The 18,647-nt window shown below is 45.2% G+C and overlaps 3 protein-coding genes and 1 non-coding gene across 4 annotated transcripts; 1 reads left to right on the forward strand and 3 right to left on the reverse strand.

Annotated features, from left to right (window-relative positions):
• Positions 1-878: 878 nt before the first annotated feature.
• Positions 879-3,086, forward strand: B0H65DRAFT_576969 (uncharacterized protein). The gene has a single exon (XM_062830676.1). It carries the CDS (start codon positions 1,025-1,027, stop codon positions 2,804-2,806), a length of 1,782 nt encoding a protein of 593 aa, XP_062680911.1. The 5' UTR covers positions 879-1,024; the 3' UTR covers positions 2,807-3,086.
• A 6,605-nt stretch (positions 3,087-9,691) lies between these two features.
• On the reverse strand, positions 9,692-9,800 carry B0H65DRAFT_t317. Its single transcript has one exon. It is a non-coding gene; the product is annotated as a tRNA-Leu (tRNA).
• Positions 9,801-11,230: 1,430 nt separating this feature from the next.
• Positions 11,231-13,145, reverse strand: B0H65DRAFT_576977 (uncharacterized protein; the record flags this gene model as incomplete). The annotated part of the gene is made up of 3 exons (XM_062830677.1): positions 11,231-11,262; positions 11,340-12,380; positions 12,407-13,145. The coding sequence occupies 3 exons, from the start codon at positions 13,143-13,145 to the stop codon at positions 11,231-11,233; spliced, it is 1,812 nt and encodes a 603-aa protein (XP_062680912.1).
• A 792-nt stretch (positions 13,146-13,937) lies between these two features.
• On the reverse strand, positions 13,938-16,692 carry B0H65DRAFT_241016 (beta-lactamase/transpeptidase-like protein). Its single transcript, XM_062822321.1, has one exon. It carries the CDS (start codon positions 16,410-16,412, stop codon positions 14,109-14,111), a length of 2,304 nt encoding a protein of 767 aa, XP_062680913.1. The 5' UTR covers positions 16,413-16,692; the 3' UTR covers positions 13,938-14,108.
• Positions 16,693-18,647: the final 1,955 nt, after the last annotated feature.

Consider the following 18,647-nt stretch of genomic DNA (forward strand, 5'->3'; position numbering starts at 1 on the left):
CCCGCCGTTTTGGGCTCCGTAATCTTTCCCGTCTGCAATGTAAAGAGCGTCGTAAGTACCCGTTACATACACCACAGTGTTATTGTAAGTACCCCAGAACTGTACCTTCAAACAATCGGATGGCAGTTCATGACCGGGTACATCTCCCTTCAGTCTTTCTTCACAACCATTCTGTTACTTTCTAGGTACCTGTAGATTTCATTCCCTGGCGAAGCTATCTTGACATATTTCAAGCCGAGACATTGTAACCGTGGTCCGTGGTTCTCTTTGTATCGTTTGGTTTCATATCGGGATCAATCTTACCGTATCGACTTCTTTGTCGAATGCTGAAGATGTTCCCTATATTACGTCTAAAAGTATACGCCGAAGTCTAGCCAGCGATGACGGAGTAGGCGTTGGTGATATCCCCACGTCAATTAGTTGTGCTTTCGGCTTCACTTTTGAAGTTTCCCGAATTTCACCGATGAAGCTCGCTCGCAGAGAGTGACGCCACATCGGACGGTGATGGGATATTTTTCCCTCCGCCATTTTATCCATAATATCTGCCTCGTTTACTCCAGGATGTTTGCAAAGGAAAAGGCGGAAACCATAATATAGGACGTCGGTGAGGTTGGAGAGGTGATTCGGATGCCGCTACGTGAATGTTGGAAGTTGATGAATGGGACCAGGTTCAAAGGCCAACACGGCAACAGCCAACAACCCGCCCGTGTTGGATCGTTGTTACCAGCCGATGTTGACCAGCACCACGCAACATAAAGATGGCAACCGTTGTGTTATGTCACTTCCTCCACACCCCTTCACCTGCCTAGCAAGGCTCACGTCCTTGCAATGGAGCATTCACCTTCTCCAACCGAACCGGATATCTTCGGTGGGCTTGACGACCTTGAACCGAATAAACTTACCTCCTTTGTCCTCTCTTTCAACTACCACCACCTCCAGTCAATATCCGGCACATTTGCGCGACTCCAGCATAGCTACCCACCCTTAACTTGCGGCTCTTTTTGGTAATACTAACGACCATCTCATGATGGCTTCCGACTCGGCTTCAGACCCCGAGCTGAAAGTCGATGTGGTCATAGTCGGCGCTGGCCTGAGCGGCATAAGAGCAGCCGTGGAACTACACAAAGCAGGCTTGACAATCGCTATCCTCGAACGGAACAACTACGTCGGTGGCCAGTGCCACTCAGCTTCCACGCATGATACGGCCAGGATCACGTCCATTGGCGACACCCACACCGAGATGCTCTCTCTGGCCAAGAAGTTCAAGATCAACCTCAACAAGCAGCACAGAGAGGGTCTGAGCCTCCAACAGCGTTACGACGGGATCCAAGACGGCCCCCGAGTTACCGAAAATATCCCCGCGCTTGAAAAAGTCGTCTGGCCACCTCAGGACTTCCAACTTTCCTTCAGGTCCTTGATCGAAGACCCCGCAATCCAGAGATTCTACCGCCGCATCTCCCATCTCTCGGAAACCTGGCACGGCCCCGACGCCTTGTTCCTTGACGCGGTCTCCTTCCTCGGGCTCGTGGAAGCTGATTTCTTACATAGCAAGGTGATCCACCACGAAGCTCACTTCCTCACCAACTTTCTCCTCGGCGTTCACCCAGCCTGCGTCTCGGCTCTCTACGTCATCGACCACATTGCCGCCGGTGGCGGGCTTGCCAACCTCTACTTTCACCCCGATTCCTCTGGCGGCGGCGCTCACCATCTCCGCGTCCCGCAGGGACCGCAAGCGTTCGTCACCAACCTTGTTGACCTTCTTCCCAAGGGAACTATCCATCTCTCCACCATCGTCAACAAGATCACCCAACAAACCGTTTTCGTCGGCAAAAGTGGCCACCCCTCTCACCCATGCAAAATCGCAACCTCACCATCCCCCAGTTCCACTCCCAGCACCAACACCAAAACGTTCCACGCCAAAAAGGTCCTCCTCACCACCGCCCCCGCCTTCTACTCCCCCTTATTCTCCCACCTCCCCAGAGCCATAACCTTCCACCCCCCTCTCCCTCCCCACAAAATCGCCTCCATCAACCGCCACAGCGGCCACAGCGGAAACCGCGGCGAGTTCGCCACGGTAACCTTCTACTTCAACCAGCCCTGGTGGCGCGAGGCGGGGCTTTCGGGGTCAATGGTCTGTCGTGTTACTCGAGAGCTAGACGGACCGATTTCCTGGGTGAGGGACACAAGTGAAGAGGAAGGTGGCAAGAACACGAAAAAGGTGTGGAGTTTAACCTGCTGGTGTGCAGCCGAGAAGGGGGACGAAGTGTGGGATTGGATTAGGAATACCTATTCGGCGGATGACGAAGTGGAGGAGCCGGAGGAAGGGATTGACTGGGAGGCAAACCCGGTGTGGATGCATTTGAGGAGGGTGTTTGGGGAGAGGATGGGGGAGTTGGGGGTGGAGATTCCACTGCCGAGGGGACGTGATACAAGTAGGGAGGGGGAGCACGAAAGAGAGAAGGAGCAGAAGGAAGGTGCGGAACAGCCCATTTCATTTACGGTTAGAGAATGGAATGCGATGGGGGTTCCACCTCCGAGGGTACTGCCGAGGGAAGGGAAGGAGGTGGAGGAGCTGTTGAGGACTTGGAAGTATGAAGGGCCGGGAAAGGGAGATGCGAACTTGAGAGAGCCGTTTGGTGATGTGCATTTTGCGGGCACGGAGACGGCGGAGGAGTGGAGGGGTTTCATGGAGGGAGCGGCGAGGAGTGGGTTGAGAGGGGCGAAGGAGGTTATTGAGGCGTTGAAGAAGGGGGAGGCTAAGGAAGGAGATGGTGGGAAGGGAAAGGGATTTAAGGCGCATCTTTGAGGGAGGATGTGAGTGAGGGTTGAAGGGAATTGAAGATCAGGCGTGCGAGATAAGCGGAAGATAAAGATCGCTGAAGGGGAAATGATGGAGGGTTGTAGTTGCGTAACACGTCGAATGCCGACGACCGGTAGCTCGGGAGCGGCGAGGAGGTAGCTTGGTAGCCTAGAGTAGCGCCAAATCGAGGAAAAGCGTAGCGATCAAAGTTGAAAGGCCGGTGATTGTGATATTATGGGTAATAATCGATATGGGGTTCAACGTGGCTTGATTGTGTGTATGTGTGTAAGACTGGCTCTGCAGACTCGAAGCTCTGGTATTTGGATAAATTCCTTATATCCCAGCTAGCTAGGCACGTACACGCCCAGTAGATCCCCTAGCCTCTAACACACCCCTTTAAATCTAGTATACAAACTACGCTAGATCTACCTAAATATGCCCTAAAATGCCCTAAAATCCTCTTAAAACTAGTTAGAAATAATATTATTTCCAAATTACTTCTTCGTTATAGTAATTTTTAATTTTTTATTTGTAAGAATTTTACTTTATTATATTTACTGTTATATTTATTAATTCGTTGCCCGAATCCTCCTCTATAGAATCTTCTATACCTTTCGGGCGGCCTATAATAATGTTTCCGCTATTAAACTCTTGTAATTAAATTTATAGCCGCTATAATTCTATAAGTCCCAATTATTTTATAGATTTTAAATATATTATAAGAAGGAGGCTCTTTATAAGGCTATCCGCGATCTATTCTTTAGTAGGTATGTAGATTACGTTTACGAATTTTCTCTCCTAAGTTTACTTTAATTTAAAATTTATATATATCGACGTATTTAAATTTAATTACGAGCTGACCTCCTTCCTTTATAATAAATTATATCATTTATTTATTATTATAGTTTATAGGCGTAGCCTCTTAATGTTCGAACTCTAAGGTAAATTCGTTAAAGAGATAGCGAACATAAATAGCCTCCTTAGTTCCTTAATTAAGGGATAGTAATTCGGCCTTTATAAATAAAGTTGTAATTATATCCTATTTATTAGTTCGCTAATCGATTATAACGCTTAAAAATTTAAATATAAATACTTATAAATTCTTTCGATTAAGAGAATTATTTATAAATAAAGAATTAATTATAATGTAGAAGTCCTAATAGTTTTTACTCTTTAATTAAAGGATATAGTTTTAAGTTGTAAGAAGCTAGAATAAAATTCGATTTCTAACCGTATAATATATTAGATTGGTATTTAAATTAAATTGAATAAATCTAGAGATTAGAAAGGTTATATTTAATTGCAACGTAATAATAATATAGAGAATCGAACCGATTTTGATTTAATATGTGTAAATGTAGCGGGTTTGCAAGAGTAAAGCACAGTGAGCAGTCGTATAAGGTTGAAATAATATATTTAATAAAGAGAGTAAGAAGGAAGACTATACTAGAAGGGTATAGTCAAGAGAAGGTTTTGTACAGGTCGTTTAGAGCGCACAGGCTAGGCAATTATACGGGTCTAGCCAACTAAAAGGCTCGCATCCCTATCGATAAGGCAGGCTCCCTATCGATAATGCAGGACACAGCTTAGCATCAGCCAAGCTTAACCCCTAGGCTCTAGCCCCATAACAGTAAATTTCGTACGGGGCTATATTATTTTAGTAAAATAAGAATTCCTTTCTAGTTATAAATATAGAGTATAGTTTCTTAATACGCTTAACCTTCTTTGTAATTTTCTAAATATAATTGCGTTATAATAATTAAATTAATTTCTTTTCTTAATTTTAAATAATTTCGATGCCTAAGAATTATTTTAGTAGCTTTCTACCCGTTAATTAATATTTCCTCTCTATAGTAATTATTACCCCTTTAATTATAATAATTTTTTGATCCCTATATTTATAAGTAATAATAATATTATCGATCTAGAAGAAGAGGAATATATTATTTTTAATTAGAATATTAAGTTTTATAGGGAAAAAGTTTATATTTATAGTTACGAAGGTTTTAATAAATTCTTATTACTAGAGAAAGGGAAACTTCTATAGATTATATACTGCGCGTAGTAATTAGAATACCTAACCTTTCTTAATATATTTAGGGAGAGCTTTTATAAATATTACCTTATTAAATATAGTATTAATAAAAGCGTTCTTTATATTGTACTAAATTAAATCGAAATTAAAGTAAGTGCTTATAATTATTAGGATATAGAACGACCTAATAGCTAAAATCGCTACGTACGTTTTACGTATACTATTTTTAAATTATTAGTCCTTACGTATAATTAAATGTATTTTATATTTAAGAAACCAGCCGTTTCAATTGAATTTGTAAGTATATACCTATATCGAACCGAATAGTTTATTATCTTTTACATCCTTAATATTAATTTACTTCTAGAATATTTTATTCTTATATTCGTTTAGGTATTCCTTCTTTATATCCTTAAAAAATTCCCTAAAGGAGTAAGAATTAAAATTATTATAGTACTTTAGAAGGGGTAGAACTTTAATTCGATAAAGGGTCTTTAATATACCCTTTACTTTATAGTAGTTAATAATTTCCCTTATTATTTTTAATTTAGGATTATAATTAGGATCGATATTAATACCCCTTTTTCTTATTTATTCTAAGAAGGTGTAGTCTACGACTTTATTTCCCTAGAGGCCTATAGGCTGACTACCCTTTGTAAATAGGAACGACGCGGCCTAATAAAGGCATTAATTTATAATTGGCTATAATTTTTTTTTTAAATGAAAGAAATTAATTATTAGAAATGTAATTAGGTTATTAGGAGGGGTAGAGAAATAGCCCTCTTCTTTATCTTTCGAATTTAAAACTGCATTTTATAAATCTGATAGCGATTATACGGGTAGCGATAGTAAGGGTTCTAGACTCTATAACTATATTTTTAGTACTTATAGGACTTTTAAAGATTTAAATTATATTTATATTTCTAAAGACCCTAATTCCTCTTCTTCCCCTAGTATATTTTCAATTTTAGTAAGAAAGTTTTGGATAACGGGGCTAAGAATTCCGTTATTTACGGCGGGTATAGCCTCGACCTATAGAATGTCTATTTATATAATATCCATTTAATAAAAATCTTTTAATTATGTAGTTAATTTTTTAAGGGAGATATTGAGGGTATTATAGATTTTTTTAATGTTACTACTAGGAAAGACCTCGTCTTTATTAAATACGATATTTCGTATAATAATAATAAAGTTAATATAGGGATTCTAAATCCTATAAATATTCGTTAATTAATATCTAATTAAATAGCCGATTTAAGTATAGTCTTTAAATTTCATAAATTTGTTCTATTCTTTTATAATTTTTATTATAAGAATAAAAGCTTTACAACTGTATATTTTAAGGTGTACGATAATAGGGGAGGGGTCTAATAGAGGAATAATACCGTTTCTAAATTAGTAATATATTTCGAATCAGTCTTAAGGAAATTTCTAATAATATTCCGCCTTAGGGGTTAAATTAAATAATATACAACTATTCTAATAATTTCTATTTATAGTTTATAAGGAAGATTTATACTTAATTATATTACTATACCCTTAATTTTAATTATACCCCTTAAACGCTCTACGCTATTATTTTAAATTTATATATAAGGCGCTAAGGGTTTAATATTAATTCCCTTTATAGTAAATTAAGTAATAACCTTTTTGCTACTAATTATTTCGTTATTGTATTCGATTACCCGAAGTATAATTTAGTATTAAATCGATAATTTTATATAGAAGGATTTCAAATAGGTAATAATAAATTCGTCTTCTCTATTACTTAAATAATATATTTAAACGAATTTAAATTACCGGTCTATAATTATTATTAAATTTAAATATTTTCAACCTTCTACTTTTATTTTCTTATAAAAGAAGAAATCGATAGCTAATTGTAATTTAAAGTCCTCTAAGTAGTTACGAACTTTTCTATATACTTAGCGCTTTAATTTAGCCTTAGTATATAGTTCGTAATATATTATATCTAGTCTCTTAAATCGTACGCTATATTTCTACTTTATTAATTTAATTAAAATTTCGGGTCCCGGGTGGCCAAATTAAAAATACTAGCGAAAGGGCTTACTTTCTTAGGGTTTTCGTTTAGTATAGTTTATATACTATATAGTAAAAGAAGATTCGTTAGCGCTATTCTATAAAGAAATATATGTTAAAATAAATTATTTATATTTGGAGGGGATATAATAAATAAGGGAATCCGTAAGGCGGGAGCGTAAATAACTATTTTTATAGTCCTAGTAAATTTATTTATTTTCGAATTATTTTAAGGAAACGAGGTGATAAACTATATTCGGTACTAGAGCGATATTAGGGAATTGGAGTTCTCTATTTCCAACGTCGTTTTAAATTATAATTATAATAGTATTATATTTTTCGATAAGAATCCGTTTATTTTTAGCTTATACGTAATTATTAATATTTAATAGGGTAAAGTCTTTAAAACGATTAATTTTATTAAAAATATATATTATTATACCTAAATCGAAGATTATAGAATTTCTTAGTAAGTATATAATACTACGTTTCGCTATAAGTATTAAATAACTATTTTTATTTACCCGGCGTTTATAGAATTAATTATTTTAATCCTTATCATCCTACTAAGTTCGTAGACGGTTGATAGTTTCTTTAAAATTCTTATCCTTCTTTAAATTAATAATAGTACGTTTTTTAATAATCAAACTATCGATTTAACTTTTATAAATAAATTATAATTTAATATAATTAGTACTTATTTATATTATAGTCCGGCTACTTATAAACTTTATATAGGGATTATTATAATTATTTATTCGCTAGTAAGGATAAGGGGGAAATATACTTATTCTTATTAATATTCTTCCTAAACTTACTATTTTTATTTATAACTTTTCCCTATCCTTCGACCTTTAAGCTAAAGTTTTATTTATTATTAGGAACATCCTCTTTAATAAGTTTACTGCCTAACGTAATTGCGAACGTAATACCCTTAAATAAAAGGGCGCAATCTTTTCCCTAAGTAATATTAATTATTACTACTTTACAAAAGTCTTTAACTATAGTAGGGAAAAAGATTTTAAAATTAAAGTTTCTTTCGATTTCTTTATTATATTAAAGTTAGTAGTTATTTACCTAAATAGTATAAGGATTCGATTTTATAATTATATAAAATTCCGGGAATTATAAGTTTAATTTATTTATTTTAATAATTCTTCTAATAATATAGAGGGCTATAATTACCTCCTAATAAAAGGTTTAATTATATTAATTACAGTTAGTTCTATATAAGGGTTTAAAAATATTAATAAATTTACCCGAACGAATTTTTTTACCTTACGGTCGTTAAAAGTAATAAATTTATTAAAATTATTGTATTATTTATATAAATTAATACGTTTAGTAAAGTTAGTTTCCTAATAATTATTTCTAACGGTTTTAAATATTTACTAATTTAACATAATTTTCTTAATACTTAAGTTAAAGAAGGTTTTAATTTTTATACGCTAATTTAATTTCTTAATTATATAATTACAGTAATTATATTTATAATAGAAGCTGTAAAGTTTAGCAGTAATAAATAAAGTAATTTTCTTATCCTTTTTAGCTTCTTTAATTTCTTTAGCAGGAACTTCCCCTTAATAGTTAGCGATATTGGGCTTTGTAGGTTTAATTAGTTAGGCTATACAATTATTAGGATTAATATACTTTTAAAAATTAAAGTTTTAGGCTATAAAAATAAAGGTATCCTCCTAGGCCGGCTAATCTTTGGGCTATTAAAAGTAACGTTATTAATTTTAATTATAAATATTATTAGTAATCGTTTAATCGGTTATCGTTATTGGCGATAGCTTCAACGGTCGAATTAATAAGATTTTTAATTATAATATTATAGGTAATAATCGATATAGGGTTCAACATGGCTTGATTATGTGTATGTGTGTAAAACTGGCTCTATAGACTCGAAGCTTTGGCATTTGGATAAATCCCTTATATCCCAGCCCAGCTGGGCACGTGCACGCCCAGTGGATCCCCTGGCCTCTGACAGTGATAGCGTGATACCAAGGATGACTGTATGAGCGGTGACAATGATGCTATCGGCCGATGTGACCGGCTCAAACTCGAGGTGACTAGGGCGACTGTGTAACTGCCTAAGGCGACTACGTAACTGCCTAAGGCGACTGTGTAACTGCCTAAGGCGACTGTGTAACTGCCTAAGGCGACTGTGTGGAGACAAGGTGTAAGTCTTACCCAAATACCCCAAGGTTAGTATTAGGGTTAGCGGTTAGTGTTAGGTGTTAGGGTTAGTTAGGGTTAGTTAGGGTTAGTTCCGGGGGTGCAAGGGGCCGGCGAGAGGCCCCCGCGTTTGAATGTGAAATTAGCGTATCGAAAAAGATTGTTTTGAGCTCTCGTTGTTGAAGTTCAAATTCGTGTCTCTGAAGATCGATGGTTGTCGTGAATTTGGCCAAGCAGACTTGATGCCAAGCCTTGGAGTTGCGGTCCGTGCAGTCTTGAGATTTGTATAGCCCCACACAGTCGCCCTGGGCGATTACACAGTCGCCCTAGTCGGCTCGCTCAAACTGCCGACTCCGCATGACGGGAACACCCGGGATGCGGGGTACCTTATCAGGGGCCGGACTGTACCGCGATAAGCGCCCCCGCCGAGGGCCCTCGGGCACCGAAGAGCTCCGGTCGCAACATGGCCGGATCGGGACGGGGCCACCGGGTGCCAAACACCGAAAATGACTCGTAAAAATACAAACGCTCCTGCAAAAAACGACCACAGTACAAAAACAAAACATCCTCAACATCGCACTTCACGACCAAGCTGTTTAAAGGCTAAAAACAGCAGCAAAAAAACACAAAAATGATGCCGAAAGTGGGGTTCGAACCCACGCTCTCTCGCGAGAACTTGAAGACCTTAAGATTGGAGAAAATCAAACTTAAGTCAAGCGCCTTAGACCACTCGGCCATTTCGGCAGTAAATTGTATCAGAATTGGCTGGATCTAGGGACTATGTATGCCAAACTCATCAAACATGCATGCACACCTCGGATATCAACGACATCGTTTCTCAAAATAGCAGCCCTAGGTATCCTGACATTTTATCCTGCATCATGTTGCCGTGTTGTTCAACTTTTGTCCCTGTTTTCTTTTTTTTCGTCGTCGAGATTTCCGGTATTGTGCGTCGCATTCCGCTCTCTGTTAACTCCCGTCTGTAGTTTGTCCAGCCTCCCGATGTTCCTCGACCTTTCCACCCCTTTCTTTGGCTTGGGTGCTTGATGGGTTCACGGTCTTTTGTCGACGCTCTCGTATGTACGTAACAACGACTGCTCGATCTCAGTACTCTGCAGGTCGTTCGCTGAAAGGCAATTGTTATGGATATCTGTTGAAGGCTGGAAAGGCGACGACAGAAAAGGGGGCTTGATTCTGTAGTGGTAACCTGAACGGAAGAGGGGAAACGGAAACTAGGCCAGCCTAAATAGACAGGAAGGGTGTGTGACTTGATAGGAAGCCTTGTGAATGGGCGCCCAGGGCACGGGCTCTCGACAATATCTCGTGGTTCTAGGTATCTTGTGGTTCACAGTCAGAGCGACCAGCGTCCGGCGTTGAGAACAACCGCTCCTAGCTTTCACTTACCCACTCATGGACAATTGATCAGCGTGGGCGCTGCGCTTTTGTGCACTGCGATGAACATACCTAACCACAAAGGTGGCTGGTTTTAAGGCCTCGTGACAAGTAAGGTAGCTCGTTGAGACAACTAAGTCGCCTCCTTCTTCGACAACTTCCCAAACCAAAGAAAGCAACGAAAGATAACAAACAGCCAACGGCAATCATGAGCATCGCAATTTTGACACACACGCGTTATCAAGCTATGCCTATGCGAGAATGACATCGCACCTTGAGCAAAGGGGGATATAAGTATGCTAAAAAGAATTAATGGAAAGTAAATGAAATGACAGATGAAGAAAGAATGAAAACAAGAGCCTGCAATCCGCTCTTGTGAGAGATCCTCCCTTCCTCCATGCTTGAAGCAAGTTAAGTTACCCATAGACCATCCCCATCCTCCAACCAATTCCCGGACCCCTGATTCGTCCATCATCCTCTTTCCCATCCTGCGTTTTCCCACGATATCCGATTCCCATCACAGCCACCTCACCTACCTACCTACCTACCTCACCCAAAGGCAACCAACCCAACCCAACCCTCGCATCCCCTACCCATTCTTCCGTCTTCTTCCAACTATCCCCAGTCTCAGGGCGGTAATCATCACCACCCCCACTCAACCCCCCCTACCTTACACTCCCTCCTATCTTCTCTTCTTAGGGCACTCTCTCCAATCCATCCACGCAAGCCACTTTGACTCAGCTGCTTTGCACAGTATATTCGTATAATCCGCCATCCACTCATCATCCACTTCGTCTCTCTTTTCCTGCTTTCCCTGGTGGTCAATTTCATTCTCATTGCCCCTCTTGTCATGGGGTTTGGGTTTGTGGTGGCCAGGGCCTCCAGTCCCACTTGGCCTTCCCTTGCGCTTCCTCCTGGCTTCTAGGCCGAGGCGGGGGAGCAACTTTGTTGAGGCAATCGTTTCTAGGTCGTGCTTCAGATCCCGCTCGTGTGCGGTCGTCGAGGAGGAGGAGTCTTGGTCCTGGTCTTGGTCATCTTCTTCCCTCTTCTTGAGCTTCAGCTTGGGTTTGTGTTCGTCCCCGTCGTTGTTTTTGTTTCCCCCCTCCATCGGTAGCACCCACAGCTCTACATCCCCATCCTTATCCTCATCCCCATTCTCATCCATATCCTTCATGTTCTGCGCAGCCCTCTTCCCAGGCGCAGCTCCCGAAGCCGCAGTAGGCCTCAACGGCGCATTCGGGGCCACCGTCGTCATCGTAACCGGAACAATCACAAGTGGACCATCGTCCACCGGCCCCAGCGTCAACTCCTGTTCGGGCTTACCCCTCGCCTCCGCGTTGCCGTTCGCGTCCCCCTTGATCGTGCACCGCATCCCCGCGGGCACCTGCATTGCCGCCGTCCATTTCCCCGAAGCACACCGGTGGTACACGGTGCCGTAATGGGAGTTGGAGAGCAGGTGGCAGACGTACCAACCGTCTTGCGAGGCGGGGCAGTCGCCGCGGGGGGCGGATGTGCCACTGCCACTGCCCGCGACGGGGGCGGCGGTGATGGCGGGGGGGTTGGCGGCGGGAGGGGGAGGGGAGGCGGAGGCGGGGATGGTGGAGGTTAAGAGGGTTGAGGGGACGGAGGGAGAGGTAGCGGCGTCTGTAGGGGCTGAACAAGCAGAAACGGAAGAGACCGGAGGAGCAGCAACGGAAGAAGCAGGAGGAACAGAAGCTGCCCCTGTCGCTACTGGAGCGCCGCCGTCGACCGATGGCTTGGTGATGAAGACACCGGGTGCGAATGTGTTCCCGCTTACTGTAGGCGCACCGGTCACGGCCGTTGCGGTCTTATTAGCAACGGGATAAGGAGCCGTAGTCATGGCCCCGGCTCCGGTAGCTCCGGTAGCACTAGCACCGCCAGCAGCGGCACTCGTCACCGCACCACCCCCAGCTCCCCCAGCCGTGGGCTTCTGACACCCCTGCCCCGTAGGCGTCGCAAACGCCTCGTCTTACCATTCGCCTTCTCCACATCCCTTCCCGGATTAGGAAACAGCACATCCTTACTATCCGGCGTGCCACACCCGTTTCCAATATTCGCCATAAAGATATCCGGCAACCTTTCAAACGTCTCCTTCGCGCCCGGCTTATCCGTGCCCGTCAGCTGCACTCCCCCACAAGCCATGTACATCTCTCTATTCCCAATCTTGTTGAACCACGTCCAGGCGATGGTGCCGTTGCCCGTGGGGATGTCGTCGGGGATTACGTACTCGTACTGATCCGGGTTGACTTTCTCGGCGGATTCGGTCCCCCCGGGCCGGTTGCCGGGTTCGTTGCGGGCGATGCAGCCGCCTTCGATGGATTTGATCACTTTGAATTTCGATTGGGGAGTGGGCGGGTTGTCGTAGGTGATGGAGATCTGGCAGGAGCCGCCGCCGTGGACGGCGGTTCCTTGGAGGACGAGAGGCTGTTTGGAGCCGAGCGGGAAGATGTTGTAGCCGGAGGCCGGGAGTTGGTAGGTGGCGCCCGCACCGCCTTGGCAGGGGAAGGTGGTACCGTCTATGGGGCCGTTTTTTTGGTGAGAGGCGGCGTAGGGGATGGGGGTTGCCAGAATGGCGTGGGAGGCGACGAGGGGGGTGAACATCGTGAGGAGGAGGAGGAGGAGGGCAAAGACCTGCTTTGCTGCTGCTCCGGCTGTGGAGAGGGGTGAGAAGGACATCATGTTTGCTTTCGTGGTGAGACTTGACTTGTCGAGTGTCTGTCTGTCGAGTGTCAAGACTCGAGATGTGAAAGTTCTTGGCGGAGGAAGACTCGAGAACGAACTACAGTTGGAAGTGGCCTGCACTTTGTTAAAGTAGAAGAAGGGGAGGAAGGAACGTGCAGAAGGGGAAGACGAGGGATGCGCTCGAGGTCAAGGAATCCCAGCAAGTTATTAGTCGATGCATCTCACCCGTCTATGGTGAACAGTACAACTGCTCTCCCGTAACATGTCCCATGGCTGCTATTAGTTCCGCTCCATTGTACCTAAAAGCCAAGAGTCATTGTTCACAATTCCATTGTGCACGGCTGGGTACCCCGAAAGCTTGTTTCATGAACGCTCAATGGACGCGGGATGACGGGAAGTTCCATTGTCAGTTTGTCGAGGATGAAAGGGTGTTGCTTTGTTACCGCGAGGCGACGGACGGGTCGAGTAGGTTGGGAGCCGTGGTAGACCACACGTTCAAGTCTAGACCAACACGTGCTGACTGTGAAGGCGTCGAGTTCTTGTGTTGCGCCTCGCCGAACTATGTCATACAGGTGGCAAGCGGTTTGTTAACAATCTCAGTTTTCAACTCGTGATGTGAGGACGGGATGCATGGCTGGGCGGAAAGGGTGCACTGACCTAAGCCCAGATTCAGATGATCCCTCAAGGCCCGGGATGACACTCCGCGGTTGCTCATCCATCAAAGCAGAAACAAAGCAGTGAAACGGGTGTATGGGAATGTAAACGCTTTTTCTACCATGGAATGCAATGAGAGATACAGATTGTACAATGCTCGAACAGAAACTCACCACTAGAGGTAATGCTCCCACTGAATCACCACCCAAGCAACTCAACGACACTCCTCAACACCGCACCCACCTTTGCTCATCTGCCACCATTAAACATTTCCACGCTTTTCAATGTCTCCAACCCATCACTCTAAGTCCCTTTCTCCCTTGCCCGACGCCAAAAGTACGGGGTTGTGTCTCGTCGTCGTTCCCTTGGCGTCTTACCCCTCGCAAAATTCCATTCAAACCCCTCCCACTCCCCTGCCGCCTTCTCCCGCTTGAACACCACAACAAAGTCCTTCACCTTCAACCTGTTAGTCCCTCCGACTCCGCTCGGTATTAGCTCCGCCATCGGTTGGGCGAAAGTCATTGTCTTTTCTAGCCCGCCATTCTCTGGTGCTTTTTTGTCGTCCAGCTCGCGGAGTAAGTACCCGTAGCCGGTACCGTAAAGACGTAGGACTAGGCCTCTTTTCTCTGCGGTGATGGTGATGAAGACGTCCTGTGCAAATTCGTATCTGCCTTCAAGCCCTTCCGTATCTATTCCGTTTGAAGCTGGGTCCAGTTCACGGAACCGTGATGCAAGATGGTGTTCGTACCTCGCCAGATCGTACAAATAGTCAATTTGTATCGCTCTCGCCATTCTTTCCGTGTGTTCACAAGCCATCCTCACCGCCTCAACTAGTGATCCCGTGTCGTGGCGGGAGTCCGACTCGGCAAGAAAAAGACACTCAGCCAGCAACATGCCGCTCAGATTCGCGGCATCAAGCAAGAACCCTCTTGTGTTGCAGAGCACCACCACGGCTGTCTCGTGGTCAGGTAGCAACCAGCAGAAGGATGTGGCGCCGACCATGTTACCGCCGTGGTAGAGGGCGAGGTGTTTTTTGCTCTCGCTTGGGTCGGTGATGGGGGGCTTTTCGGTTTCGGTGTTGATCTCGGCGACGTGAGGTTCGGGCTTCGTGACGAAGAAGGTATAATCCAGGTCGTCGCCGTGGACCTTGCTCTGGATAGCGCTCTCTAGTCGTCTGGCGTTGTCTCCGTCTGCGCCTGGCCATCGTGGTCTAGGGGAGGCGTTTCGCTCTTCGGAAGTCAATGGCACGGTGACGGTATTCCAACCGCCGGTGTAGGTGCATGTTCTGCTGAATGGATCAGGAGAGAGTCTGCTCTCTATGTGGGCAAAGAGATGGTTCATGCCGCGCTCGAGAGGGGTACTGATATGGCCCGGGAATGGAAACAGCTTGCTACCCTGCTGCCGTTGTCGTTCGGCGTAGACATCCATAATCTTTCTGTAGAATTTGAGGAGGTCGGATGTCGTAGACATAATGCCTGCTGCCGCAGCGAGAGGTGATGGCCCCACAGCACCGGCGTTTGAAGCTTGCGATGGGAGAATCTCAACGGATTGTGGAATGTGGCCGTGGTGTCTCTCGAAGCATTTCGTGATCTTGGCCCTGCAGATTACCCCGTCTGCATCTGTGCATTGCAGGAGTTCCGGCATGATCCCCGGCACCTGAACCGAATGTGACTTGGCAAAGGTTCTGGACATGTCATTTCTCTCAGCTTCTGATAACCCGGCGAAGGTGTTGTGCATCGCGAGAGGTTCCAAGACCATTTGACGGACGAATTTTGCCCAGGAGTACCCAGTCTTCCTCTCGATAATTGCAGCTAACAAGGCAAAACACTCGTTGGAGTAATTCCGATTGTAGACGAACGCCTCATGAGACGTATAGGTGTCGTTAACTGGAAGATGTTGTAATAGGGATACAACCGGGTCTGTCGTTCTCCATGGAACATCACCATCAGGGCTCTCCCACAAGTTCGTCATCCATTGAAACGAGGAGCGGAGGTCTAAAAGGTCGCCAATGGTGAGCTCCTGCTTGGTGTATGTCTTCAGCATACCGGGACTGCCTTTGAGTTCCGGCAGGACAGCTGAAACACGGGTGCCGAAGTCCAGCTGGTACCTCGGAAAGTCATCCATCAGAATACCCACTGCAGTGGCGATGATTGGCTTCGTCATCGATGATATGAGGTAGACAGTCTTCTGATCCGGAACCGCGGTGACTCCCAGACCCCGGGCCCCCAAATTCAGGAAATGCTGTTTGCCATGGCGCAAGACTCCCATAGAAGCCCCCACACTTCCGGAATCTTGAAGCAGCCTCTCAATAGTTGGCTTAGTAAGAGTCAGGATCTCCTCCACCGACAGTGGCAGTGAAGGTTGCTTGGGAAGAGTCGCTGAGTAACTGGTGTCGTCGATGAGAGTACTTGTTGCCGATACTTTGGGTGAATAGGGGTTGTCGAGGGTCCGTATAGAGACGCTGTCTTGCCGATGGCGTCTAGGGACTTCAGACGTTGGTTGGTATCTGTTCGTATCCCTCTTTCCGATGGCTTCCTCATGAACAACCTCCGTACTTTCATGGTGAAAGCCAAACACTCGTGAAACAGCTAGGTTTGTGGCAGCCATGCATTCACCAAAAACCTCGCCAACGACGCCGGAGGTACGCGAGAAAAACCGGATTGTGGAGAGCCGTTGAAGTCATCGATGTGGTGGTAGAACTAATAAACAAATCGAATAACAGCCTCAGGAGCGGCCGGACAAGCCGCTGTCGTCGTGATGGCTTGGACAGTGAAGCATCGTGGCCATGGGAATGAGCGAGCTGGAGGCATATCAGTAATCAGTGCCTGGCAAGGGATACACTTGTGTATCGTGAAGGATCGCCTATTGTAGTAAGTGTAGCGTAGGTCCAGGAACACGAATGGAAGTTTGATGAGCCATCGTGATTGCTTCCCCCATGCATGTAGCCTTTTTGACAGGATTACTATCCAATCGGCTCAGCTTAATCACGATACGCAGCGGACAACATGCAAGATCCTGCAGCTACTGATGCCTCCCGCCGGTCGGACGCGCCCCCACGATTTGCGGCACCATGTCATGGCACCACCCTATCATGATGCGGCGGATGGTCTATTTCGCTGTATAGTCCTTTATAGAATGTGGGCGGCCGTCGGACTTGTGGGAGCGAGCTAACCGAAGCCGGTGAGAAGGTTTGGTCGTGCGGCAAGCATCCTTCCTTGGTTGCGCGAAGTGTGACTCCCTGGCTGGATGATCGGCCTAGGAAGGAAAGGGATAGGACTGCAATATGCCAAGGAGCTTTGGCGGCCTTTGAGGTGCACTGCCTGGTCCGTGGATCCCAAGGACATTGTTCTTAGGAAGACAGAGTCACCGTGGACTGGTCGAGACCAAAGTGTCCCTGAGGAGTAAAAGACATATGACCAGCTGAAGTGTCTTTTGCGGGACTCTCCATGCGGTGACATAAAGGCCAGTCTGCATATCAATCCAGTTCAGGGAGATACTTCATTGACGGCCCGACGGGTAAGATGGGATTATCAATGTGTAACGATACCTTAGTCTGTCGAAGGCGCCGGGAAGGTCCAGAAGGCCTTGGTGTTGAGCAATCTCGGGCAAGCCGATGGGAGACTCCAGCAAATTTCTCCATGATCAGATGTCTTCATGGCGGTATAAAAATGATGTGTCGTCCTTCGTTGGTGCTACGCCACGTTGGATGGAAGGATCCGCGCCATGATCGATGTCCGAATCGGCTGCCACCATTGCTTATCTTATGACAAGCTGCTACCCACACACGTGCCACACCAACTGCTGAGGGCGTTGATCAAGCGAGTGTACCGTAGTGTCAGTGGCACGGAAAGCACGCCGTAGCCGCAAGCCCGCAGCGACGCTAGCAAAGTCCCAGGGTTACATCCTGTTGTTGTAATCACTATTCGCTAGGGCTTCGCTAGGGGCCGAAGTGGTCGCCGAACATGGACAGTCCAATACGGCTCGCTTTGGCTAGGAAAGGCCGTTACAAAACTGTGGTAGGGATGACAATACCTTAACTTGAAAGCACATCGGCCAGAGTCACCTAGGGATTCTTCCATTCAGGAACTGCCCAGAAGTAAGTTTCAAAGGTAGGTATATTAAAGACGCTTGGATGCGTGATAAGAGTATACCCAAGGTGTAATGTACTGACCGTGACGTGTTCGGTTTATTCTTACGACCATTCGGGGGCGTAGCCCGCGGGCGTCCCAAGACGGCATCTTTCAGAGCTGAAAGGGCAGACCCGCGGCGCTGGTATTCGGCGCAATTGGTCCTTTGTCCAAGTATAAGAAAGCTGGAATGCTCCGGCTCAAAGCCTTAAAGCAGCCACGGGACGACAGCCAGGGGTGTTCCGTCAACCCTCCCGCCATCTTTGTCTTGCCCGTCTTGCCTGTATGGGAGTGGTTAGCAATGTTTTTTCACCAATCAGTCCACGCTCAGTAATGGCGTTTCATTTCCCACAAGACAAACCGGCCAAACGTCTTTTGGGGGCCTGGAGCTTTCACCGGTTTCCCTCTGCATATGGCCTCTTCCCGAAGGTGATTAGCCGTATTGTTGGCAACATCAGATGAGAGCTGAAGGGCCACACCGGACTGGCTGTCGTGTTGGAGGGAAGACGCGAGATTGGAGGCGGTGAAGGGCTCTGTCGACTCAACGACTCCATGATGTGCTTACCAGTCAGGCCAGTTAAAAAGGAACTCCAATCCCCATTCAGATATGGACGGCATTGTTGAGAGAGATAGGTCAACTGACCAACTTCGCCCCTCCGCTCCGTATAATCCCGAACAGACTGATCCTTCATTATTTGGAATTATCGGAGAAGCG

Source organism: Neurospora tetraspora (assembly GCF_033439725.1).
Source record: "Neurospora tetraspora strain CBS 560.94 chromosome Unknown B0H65scaffold_5, whole genome shotgun sequence".
Lineage (NCBI taxonomy): Eukaryota > Fungi > Ascomycota > Sordariomycetes > Sordariales > Sordariaceae > Neurospora > Neurospora tetraspora.